At 47.0% G+C, this 12,272-nt stretch overlaps 1 protein-coding gene across 1 annotated transcript in view; it reads left to right on the top strand.

Moving 5' to 3' along the window:
- LOC130343177 (otogelin-like) overlaps window positions 1-12,272 on the top strand; it is a 117,316-nt gene that overhangs the window by 35,855 nt on the left and 69,189 nt on the right. The window contains exons 13-16 of the mRNA XM_056554335.1: window positions 326-546; window positions 618-756; window positions 1,126-1,320; window positions 1,407-1,619. Coding sequence (XP_056410310.1) covers window positions 326-546; window positions 618-756; window positions 1,126-1,320; window positions 1,407-1,619 — 768 coding nt within the window. The remainder of the gene's footprint in view (window positions 1-325; window positions 547-617; window positions 757-1,125; window positions 1,321-1,406; window positions 1,620-12,272) is intronic.

Genomic DNA, 12,272 nt, shown 5'->3' with positions numbered 1-12,272 from the left:
TAACCCCCGTCCATGGGCCTGTGCAGTGAGTATAACCCCCGTCCATGGGCCTGTGCGGTGAGTATAACCCCCGTCCATGGGCCTGTGCAGTGAGTATAACCCCCGTCCATGGGCCTGTGCGGTGAGTATAACCCCCGTCCATGGGCCTGTGCGGTGAGTATAACCCCCGTCCATGGGCCTGTGCGGTGAGTATAACCCCCGTCCATGGGCCTGTGCTGTGAGTATAACCCCCATCTATGGGCCTGTGCGGTGAGTAATGTGTGAGGACGCTGAATCATGTGGCCAAGGACACGTGGACAACACTTGTATCGTATTCTGCTTTCAGGGTTCTGTGATGGAAATGCCACAAATGACTTAATTTTGCCGACTGGCCGAGTCTTGTCCAGGAGCGAGGATTCGGAGGAGTTCGTGGACAGCTGGCAGGTTCCTTACACCTTAAAGTATGTAGGAAAAGAGCGACAGCGGGACGTGAACTGCACGGTCATGGACTGCTCCGAGTGCATGGAGATGATCCTACACCACACGTTCAGCAGCTGCCACCAATATGTATGTATCCAATATAGCGGACCCTGGGGGTGGGGCCCGGAGGTGAGGCCAACTCCTGTCATGTCTTGTAGGTGTCTCCAGACGTCTTCTGTGAACTATGGGTGAAGGACGTAGAATACACTCAGGACCCGTGTAAAGCTCTGACCGCCTACACCGCCATGTGCCACAAGTTCAATGTCTGCATCGAGTGGCGGAGACCCGACTTCTGTCGTAAGTGGTGCAGATGCCATTTGTGGTCCCTTCTTATAGGCCCCATTCACATCACACTTTTAGGGTAGCAGGTGATGAAGGGTCAATGGGCACACCACGATTAGACCAGGATATATATGAGAATCATTTATTACCAACACATACATCCGATGTACCACTAAACGTGGTCTGAATGGGGCCTTACACACTGATGGGAGTATATATAATATATACAGATGGGGGCTCTCATTGGTGTCACCACGGGTGGAGCTGGTCCTGTCTGGTGGCGTCCACCATTGGCTTCATTACCAGGGTTCTGGTTGACACCTGGGGCCACATTGTAGTTTGGAGTGTGCCCGCCATGCCTCTTACCATCTTCTGTCTCTGCAGCATTTCACTGCCCTCCATCTTTGATCCACCGAGCGTGCCTTCCGGTGTGTGACATCCCGGCCACGTGTCAGAACAATGAGATTGACCTGTATGGCAGTGAGTCTTGTATCGCGCTGACCGAGGGCTGCGTGTGCGCGGAGGATGACGTCCTGCACCGGCCATACACCGCTGTGTGCATTGCAGAGAGTAAATGTGGTAAGGACCCCTTTATATAGCTGCGGTGGGGGCATCGCTCCTCCAGGGGGCCCTCTCTCTGAAGTTGGTGACATTTGTGATTGCAGCTTGTACAGATGGCAGCGGGACCCCGCGGGAGATAGGAGAGGTGTGGTGGACCCCCGGGGCCGGGTGCTGCGGATATCAGTGTGTGGATAATGACACCATAATCCCTGTGCAGCAAAACTGTTCAGATCCACCGGAGCCACAGTGCAGGCGCCACGGAGAGATGCTGGTGTCCGTGTCCCTGCAGGGGAAGTGCTGTCTTCAGAAACTCTGCGGTGAGTGCAGGAAGAGCGGGGGAGGGGCCCAGACTACTTCTCTGATTCCCTAATGATTTTATGGTGTGCACACTACACTCATCTCCTGCAGATCATCTCATCTGTAAGCGCACACTACACTCATCTCCTGCAGATCATCTCATCTGTAAGCGCACACTACACTCATCTCCTGCAGATCATCTCATCTATAAGCGCACACTACACTCATCTCCTGCAGATCATCTCATCTATAAGCGCACACTACACTCATCTCCTGCAGATCATCTCATCTGTAAGCGCACACTACACTCATCTCCTGCAGATCATCTCATCTATAAGCGCACACTACACTCATCTCCTGCAGATCATCTCATCTATAAGCGCACACTACACTCATCTCCTGCAGATCATCTCATCTGTAAGCGCACACTACACTCATCTCCTGCAGATCATCTCATCTGTAAGCGCACACTACACTCATCTCCTGCAGATCATCTCATCTATAAGCGCACACTAGACTCACCTCCTGCAGATCATCTCATCTATAAGCGCACACTACACTCATCTCCTGCAGATCATCTCATCTATAAGCGCACACTACACTCATCTCCTGCAGATCATCTCATCTATAAGCGCACACTACACTCATCTCCTGCAGATCATCTCATCTGTAAGGGCACACTACACTCATCTCCTGCAGATCATCTCATCTGTAAGCGCACACTACACTCACCTCCTGCAGATCATCTCATCTGTAAGCGCACACTACACTCATCTCCTGCAGATCATCTCATCTATAAGCGCACACTACACTCATCTCCTGCAGATCATCTCATCTGTAAGCGCACACTACACTCATGTCCTGCAGATCATCTCATCTATAAGCGCACACTAGACTCACCTCCTGCAGATCATCTCATCTATAAGCGCACACTAGACTCACCTCCTGCAGATCATCTCATCTATAAGCGCACACTAGACTCACCTCCTGCAGATCATCTCATCTATAAGCGCACACTACACTCATCTCCTGCAGATCATCTCATCTGTAAGCGCACACTACACTCATCTCCTGCAGATCATCTATAAGCGCACACTACACTCATCTCCTGCAGATCATCTCATCTGTAAGGGCACACTACACTCATCTCCTGCAGATCATCTCATCTATAAGCGCACACTACACTCATCTCCTGCAGATCATCTTATCTATAAGCGCACACTACACTCCTCTCCTGCAGATCATCTCATCTGTAAGCGCACACTACACTCATCTCCTGCAGATCATCTCATCTGTAAGCGCACACTACACTCATCTCCTGCAGATCATCTCATCTGTAAGCGCACACTACACTCATCTCCTGCAGATCATCTCATCTGTAAGCGCACACTACACTCATCTCCTGCAGATCATCTCATCTGTAAGCGCACACTAGACTCATCTCCTGCAGATCATCTCATCTGTAAGCGCACACTAGACTCATCTCCTGCAGATCATCTCATCTGTAAGCGCACACTAGACTCACCTCCTGCAGATCATCTCATCTGTAAGCGCACACTAGACTCACCTCCTGCAGATCATCTCATCTATAAGCGCACACTACACTCATCTCCTGCAGATCATCTCATCTATAAGCGCACACTACACTCATCTCCTGCAGATCATCTCATCTATAAGCGCACACTACACTCATCTCCTGCAGATCATCTCATCTATAAGCGCACACTACACATCTCCTGCAGATCATCTCATCTATAAGCGCACACTACACTCATCTCCTGCAGATCATCTCATCTATAAGCGCACACTACACTCATCTCCTGCAGATCATCTCATCTGTAAGCGCACACTACACTCATCTCCTGCAGATCATCTCATCTGTAAGCGCACACTACACTCATCTCCTGCAGATCATCTCATCTGTAAGCGCACACTACACTCATCTCCTGCAGATCATCTCATCTGTAAGCGCACACTACACTCCTCTCCTGCAGATCATCTCATCTATAAGCGCACACTACACTCATCTCCTGCAGATCATCTCATCTATAAGCGCACACTACACTCATCTCCTGCAGATCATCTCATCTATAAGCGCACACTACACTCATCTCCTGCAGATCATCTCATCTATAAGCGCACACTACACTCATCTCCTGCAGATCATCTCATCTATAAGCGCACCCTACACTCATCTCCTGCAGATCATCTCATCTATAAGCGCACCCTACACTCATCTCCTGCAGATCATCTCATCTATAAGCGCACACTACACTCCTCTCTTGCAGATCATCTCATCTATAAGCGCACACTACACTCATCTCCTGCAGATCATCTCATCTATAAGCGCACACTACACTCATCTCCTCCAGATCGTCTTATCTGGTTCCAGAACCCGCAGAGTAATTGTAATTTCTGAAATATAATTGGAAATTTTCCTTTCCTTGGTGACGGAAAATTTGGATTTTAGTTATATATAAGTATTATGCTGCAACTTCTTTATACTGAACTCAGCAGCAAGGAAAAAATAATGTAAATAATACAGAAAAAACTTTGAACACATAGTGCAACCAAACATGCTGCCATATTCCAGTGACCAATCACAGTAAAGCGTAAGTCATATAAGTAACTGCTGCCTTGAGATCTTCCTTCTTCTTTGCGATGAAAAGTAAATGGTCATAATAATTGGAATGAAGACTAATCCATATAATAATGAAGAAAAAACTAACGAAGAGAGAAGAAACTTCGAATGTAGATGGAAACTGTCAACAGAGCGGAACAAGTACCGGGAAAATAATGTTATTATTAAGCTGTGGAAACAAAAAAAAAAGAAATGGAAGCATTATAGAGATGGGTCCAATGGGAGGGATAATACCCCTGTCTTGTCTTTATTAAAATCCAAATGTTCCAAGGATAGGAAAATTTCCAATTATAAAACAAGACGAGACGCTCCTATTATGCTAGTTTAAAGCATAACGTAATACAATAATAAAAGTACAATTATAATAGAAACATGAGATTCTGGTGTAAAATAAAATGTCTTGAAAGAGGAATCAGAAGACCAGTTAGAAGCTTTGATGATATCTGAGAGAGAAGCTCCTGACTGATATCATTTAGTCGAGACTTCCCCTCTGGCAGAATGGGCACCAAATTTAGAAACAGTGATACCTGCTAAATCCATAGTTTGTTTCACCCATTAAGCTAATGTAGTGGAGGATACAGGAGTGTGAGGTTTACAGAAAGAAATGAGTAACTGAGGAGGAGAATCAGTTCTAGCTTCATAAGAGCGTAGACAGCGAATGACGCAAAGCTTGTCATGATAGGGGAAAAGCTGGATAAAAAAAACCAGAGTATTGTCTACGGGAAACATCAAGAGCCCTGACATCAGAAACACATTTGACCGAAATAAGGCAGAGTAGAACGGTGACTTTGAAAGACAGGAGTTTGAGAGAAAGGGAATCATTATCTTCCCAAGAGAGAAACATATCTAAAAGAATATTAACAACCCCGGCTAGAACTATATTTTGGTAATGGAGGTTGTTGAAAACCAATACCTTTTAGGAGTTTGCAAACAAGAGGGTGGAATTGATAGGAAAATGTCCAGAAGAAATCGCTGAGCGGTAAAGATTAATTGTCTGATATGCCTTGCCGGCCTCAAAAGAATAAGAGAGGAAGTTTAGGATGTGAGAGAGATGCTTGAAGGGGATCCAAACCCTGTCGGTCGCACCAATGACCCCAAAGTCCAGGCTGATCGGTAAGCTGTTCTGGTACCCGGAGCCCAGGCATCGGAAAGGATTTCCCTAGTAGATCTAGAAAGCGGTGAGTCAGTTCTTGTCGACCCCAAATCAACCAAGCGACCAGATGTAATTGATCTGAAAGAATTAGAGAACCTGTCATCAAGTAAAACTTTTGCTATGTTATTCCTTAAGTAATGTTATGCCTATTTGCCATATATCTTCATAAATAAAAAAATCTTTCCATCAGTTTTTTTTACCTTTGAAAAAGTGTCCACTAGGGGTCTCTGTTCTGTAGTGTTCAGCAGGCCCTGCATAGCCCTCAGACTTGTGCCAGACTGGCACAAGTCCAAACTCCGGAAGTGCTGGTGGGGCGGGACATGAGCCCGTCTCTGCATATCTCTCGTTCCCTGCCTATCAATTATGCAGGCGGGAGCGAGCCCTGCAGCAGAAAGAGTTCACAGGCAGTGAGCAGACTTTATAAAGGCATAACTCAAGAAATAATTAGCAAAATTTAAAAAGAAAAAGTGCGGGGGATTCAGGATGAAGAGGGAAACAGACAAGGAAGAACATAGTCCCTCTTTTCTTGGTGGCAGGTACTCTTTAAATCTCCAATGATAACATAATCCTGAGGATCAGGGTCATCAAGGATTTCTCCGCTTTCTATATATTCAAAATCCTCCACATCCCCAAATTAGGAGAATTTTCCTTTGATGACTCAAAAAGAGTTTGGTTTTGTCCGCTTAGTGGATTTCTGAGCCCGTTTTTAGTTAGCTTGCTTTGGGGCAGAGGGTAAGATTTTTGGTGGAAGAGCACCACTCAATGATAGGTTGGGTATCAATGAGTTTTTGGTATGCCCCTTTTAGCTGAATTTAAGATGTGTGAGGAGAGATTGCTGTCAGAGGTATGACATCTTTTACATTTAGGCTTACCGGTACTCTTAAGACCCTTTGCGAGGTTAGAGACTGACTTTCAGGAGACCAATATTGGTCCAAAATACAATAGCTGGGTCATGAGGAGTACAACGTGACAAAGCAATATTGACTGATTTTGTGATACTCTTTTGTAAGGCAGACACGGCAGACTGAACCGCGGTATGTACGGACTGTGAAACCGAGTCTTCCACCATATTTTGGTCTTGATATATTGCCTCAGCAGTTAGGGATTGAGGATGAAAATACTTAAGGGAGTTTCTGTTATCGTCAGCCATGACCGAAGAATAGTATGGGAAATAGAAGAGAGACAGAGAGGCGTGCTGTCCCTGTCAGTCTGAGGAGAGATACAGAGTGGCGTGCTGTCCCTGTCAGTCTGAGGAGAGAGATGGAGAGTTGTGCTGTCCCTGTCAGTCTGAGGAGAGAGACGGAGAGGCGTGCTGTCCCTGTCAGTCTGAGGAGACACTAAGAGGCGTGCTGTCCCTGTCAGTCTGAGGAGAGAGACGGAGTGGCGTGCTGTCCCTGTCAGTCTGAGGAGAGATACAGAGAGGCATGCTGTCCCTGACAGTCTGAGGAGAGATACAGAGTGGCATGCTGTCCCTGTCAGTCTGAGGAGAGATACGGAGAGGCGTGCTGTCCCTGTCAGTCTGATGAGAGACTAAGAGGCATGCTGTCCCTGTCAGTCTGAGGAGAGAGACGGAGAGGCGTGCTGTCCCTGTCAGTCTGAGGAGAGAGACGGAGTGGCGTGCTGTCCCTGTCAGTCTGAGGAGAGACTAAGAGGCGTGCTGTCCCTGTCAGTCTGAGGAGAGATACAGAGTGGCGTGCTGTCCCTGTCAGTCTGAGGAGAGAGACGGAGAGGCGTGCTGTCCCTGTTAGTCTGAGGAGAGATACAGAGTGGCGTGCTGTCTCTGTCAGTCTGAGGAGAGAGACGGAGTGGCGTGCTGTCCCTGTCAGGCTGAGGAGAGACTAAGAGGCGTGCTGTCCCTGTCAGACTGAGGAGAGAGACGGAGTGGCATGCTGTCCCTGTCAGACTGAGGAGAGAGACGGAGTGGCATGCTGTCCCTGTCAGACTGAGGAGAGAGACGGAGTGGCGTGCTGTCCCTGTCAGTCTGAGGAGAGATACAGAGTGGCGTGCTGTCTCTGTCAGTCTGAGGAGAGATACAGAGTGGCGTGCTGTCCCTGTTAGTCTGAGGAGAGATACAGAGTGGCGTGCTGTCTCTGTCAGTCTGAGGAGAGAGACGGAGTGGCGTGCTGTCCCTGTCAGGCTGAGGAGAGACTAAGAGGCGTGCTGTCCCTGTCAGACTGAGGAGAGAGACGGAGTGGCATGCTGTCCCTGTCAGACTGAGGAGAGAGACGGAGTGGCATGCTGTCCCTGTCAGACTGAGGAGAGAGACGGAGTGGCGTGCTGTCCCTGTCAGTCTGAGGAGAGATACAGAGTGGCGTGCTGTCTCTGTCAGTCTGAGGAGAGATACAGAGTGGCGTGCTGTCTCTGTCAGTCTGAGGAGAGACTAAGAGGCGTGCTGTCCCTGTCAGTCTGAGGAGAGACTAAGAGGCGTGCTGTCCCTGTCAGTCTGAGGAGAGAGACGGAGTGGCGTGCTGTCCCTGTCAGTCTGAGGAGAGAGACGGAGTGGCGTGCTGTCCCTGTCAGTCCACCAATACTAGACAGGTGAAAACCACACTGCCGGCTGAAGTCTGGCCATGGCCAAGCGCACAGAAAGAAGGATGTAGGAGTGCAGTAAAGATGTGGGAGAGGACCAAAGAAAGAAAGTGGAAGACATACAAGACTACTGATAATCTACCTCGATCTGGGGCTCCACGCAAGATCTCACCCCGTGGTGTCAAAATGATCACAAGAACCACACAGGGAATGACAATAACAAATAACACACGGACTGACAATAACAAATAACACACGGACTGACAATAACAAATAACACACGGACTGACAATAACAAATAACACACGGACTGACAATAACAAATAACACACGGACTGACAATAACAAATAACACACGGACTGACAATAACAAATAACACACGGACTGACAATAACAAATAACACACGGACTGACAATAACAAATAACACACACAGACTGACAATAACAAATAACACACAGACTGACAATAACAAATAACACACGGACTGACAATAACAAATAACACACGGACTGACAATAACAAATAACACAAGGAATGACAATAACAAATAACACAAGGAATGACAATAACAAATAACACACGGACTGACAATAACAAATAACACACAGGGAATGACAATAACAAATAACACACGGACTGACAATAACAAATAACACACGGACTGACAATAACAAATAACACACGGACTGACAATAACAAATAACACAGGGAATGACAATAACAAATAACACACGGACTGACAATAACAAATAACACACGGACTGACAATAACAAATAACACACGGACTGACAATAACAAATAACACACACAGACTGACAATAACAAATAACACACACAGACTGACAATAACAAATAACACACACAGACTGACAATAACAAATAACACACGGACTGACAATAACAAATAACACACGGACTGACAATAACAAATAACACACAGGGACTGACAATAACAAATAACACACAGGGACTGACAATAACAAATAACACACACGGACTGACAATAACAAATAACACAGGGAATGACAATAACAAATAACACACGGACTGACAATAACAAATAACACACGGACTGACAATAACAAATAACACAGGGAATGACAATAACAAATAACACACGGACTGACAATAACAAATAACACACGGACTGACAATAACAAATAACACACGGACTGACAATAACAAATAACACACGGAATGACAATAACAAATAACACACGGACTGACAATAACAAATAACACACGGACTGACAATAACAAATAACACACGGACTGGCAATAACAAATAACACACAGGGAATGACAATAACAAATAACACACGGACTGACAATAACAAATAACACACGGACTGACAATAACAAATAACACACGGACTGACAATAACAAATAACACACGGAATGACAATAACAAATAACACACGGACTGACAATAACAAATAACACACGGACTGACAATAACAAATAACACACGGACTGGCAATAACAAATAACACACAGGGAATGACAATAACAAATAACACACGGACTGACAATAACAAATAACACACGGACTGACAATAACAAATAACACACGGACTGACAATAACAAATAACACACGGACTGACAATAACAAATAACACACGGACTGACAATAACAAATAACACACGGACTGACAATAACAAATAACACACGGACTGACAATAACAAATAACACACGGACTGACAATAACAAATAACACACGGACTGACAATAACAAATAACACACGGACTGGCAATAACAAATAACACACGGACTGACAATAACAAATAACACACGGACTGACAATAACAAATAACACACGGACTGACAATAACAAATAACACACGGACTGACAATAACAAATAACACACAGGGAATGACAATAACAAATAACACACGGACTGACAATAACAAATAACACACGGACTGACAATAACAAATAACACACGGACTGGCAATAACAAATAACACACAGGGAATGACAATAACAAATAACACACGGACTGGCAATAACAAATAACACACGGACTGACAATAACAAATAACACACGGACTGGCAATAACAAATAACACACGGACTGACAATAACAAAGTATTGGGATTAACTTTTCTTATTGACCAAATACTTATTTTACTGAGGAATTTACCAATAAATGATTTAATAATCAGACAATGTGATTTATGGATCTTTCTCATTCTGTCTCATAGTTGAGGTTATAACCTATAATGGAAATTACAGCCTCATCTTTATAAGGGGGAGAACTTGTACAATTGGGGGCTGACTAAATACTTTTTTGCCGCACTGTATATGACTTACGCTTTACTGTAATTGGTTACTGTAATATGGCAGCATGTTTGGTTGCACTATGTAAGTTTTTTCTGTAATATTTACATTATTTTTTCTTTGCTGCTGAGTTCAGTATGAAGAAGTTACAGGATAATAGGAGCATCTTGTCTTGTTTTAAAATCTACAGAGCAGACGGGTCCGGACACTGATCTGCGACAATTATAAATCGGGTCAATGTCATCGAAGAGGAATCTGCATCTTAATCTGTGCAGACATTCTTTGGACTTTTCTGCAGCAAATCAGTATAGTGTGCTCACCATCCGCCCAGATATGTGCTCACCATCCGCCCAGATATGTGCCAACCACCCGTCCAGATATGTGCTCGCCACCCGTCCAGATATGTGCTCACCATCCGCCCAGATATGTGCTCACCACCCGTCCAGATATGTGCTCACCACCCACCCAGATATGTGCTCACCATCCGCCCAGATATGTGCTCACCACCCGTCCAGATATGTGCTCACCATCCGCCCAGATATGTGCTCACCATCCGCCCAGATATGTGCTCACCACCCGTCCAGATATGTGCTCACCACCCGCCCAGATATGTGCTCACCATCCGCCCAGATATGTGCTCACCACCCGCCCAGATATGTGCTCGCCACCCGCCCAGATATGTGCTCACCATCCGCCCAGATATGTGCTCGCCATCCGCCCAGATATGTGCTCGCCACCCGCCCAGATATGTGCTCACCATCCGCCCAGATATGTGCTCACCATCCGCCCAGATATGTGCTCGCCACCCGCCCAGATATGTGCTCGCCATCCGCCCAGATATGTGCTCGCCATCCGCCCAGATATGTGCTCGCCATCCGCCCAGATATGTGCTCACCACCCGTCCAGATATGTGCTCACCACCCGTCCAGATATGTGCTCACCATCCGCCCAGATATGTGCTCGCCATCCGCCCAGATATGTGCTCGCCATCCGCCCAGATATGTGCTCGCCACCCGCCCAGATATGTGCTCGCCACCCGCCCAGATATGTGCTCTCCATCCGCCCAGATATGTGCTCTCCATCCGCCCAGATATGTGCTCGCCATCCGCCCAGATATGTGCTCGCCACCCGCCCAGATATGTGCTCGCCATCCGCCCAGATATGTGCTCGCCATCCGCCCAGATATGTGCTCGCCACCCGTCCAGATATGTGCTCGCCATCCGCCCAGATATGTGCTCGCCATCCGCCCAGATATGTGCTCGCCACCCGCCCAGATATGTGCTCACCATCCGCCCAGATATGTGCTCACCTTCCGCCCAGATATGTGCTCACCATCCGCCCAGATATGTGCTCACCACCCGCCCAGATATGTGCTCACCACCCGCCCAGATATGTGCTCACCACCCGCCCAGATATGTGCTCACCACCCGCCCAGATATGTGCTCATCACCCGCCCAGATATGTGCTCGCCACCCGCCCAGATATGTGCTCGCCATCCGCCCAGATATGTGCACGCCACCCGTCCAGATATGTGCTCGCCACCCGTCCAGATATGTGCTCGCCACCCGTCCAGATATGTGCTCGCCACCCGTCCAGATATGTGCTCGCCATCCGCCCAGATATGTGCTCGCCATCCGCCCAGATATGTGCTCGCCATCCGCCCAGATATGTGCTCACCACCCGCCCAGATATGTGCTCACCATCCGCCCAGATATGTGCTCACCACCCGCCCAGATATGTGCTCACCACCCGCCCAGATATGTGATCACCACCCGCCCAGATATGTGCTCACCATCCGCCCAGATATGTGCTCGCCACCCGTCCAGATATGTGCTCGCCACCCGTCCAGATATGTGCTCGCCACCCGTCCAGATATGTGCTCGCCACCCTCCCAGATATGTGCTCGCCACCCGCCCAGATATGTCATCAGTCTCATATGACCCAGAGAAGAGAACGTTAACACAACTGAGGGAAAAAGATCCCCTCAGACTAGTATCCCTAAACTAAGATGGCCCCCAAAATGCTCTTATTATTAAACTGTATTAAGCTCCGTGGAATGT

Source organism: Hyla sarda, unplaced genomic scaffold, assembly GCF_029499605.1.
Source record: "Hyla sarda isolate aHylSar1 unplaced genomic scaffold, aHylSar1.hap1 scaffold_674, whole genome shotgun sequence".
In the NCBI taxonomy this organism is placed as follows: Eukaryota; Metazoa; Chordata; class Amphibia; order Anura; family Hylidae; genus Hyla; species Hyla sarda.
Note: the sequence above shows the minus strand (reverse complement) of the source record. Positions and strands in the feature narration are given on the sequence as shown.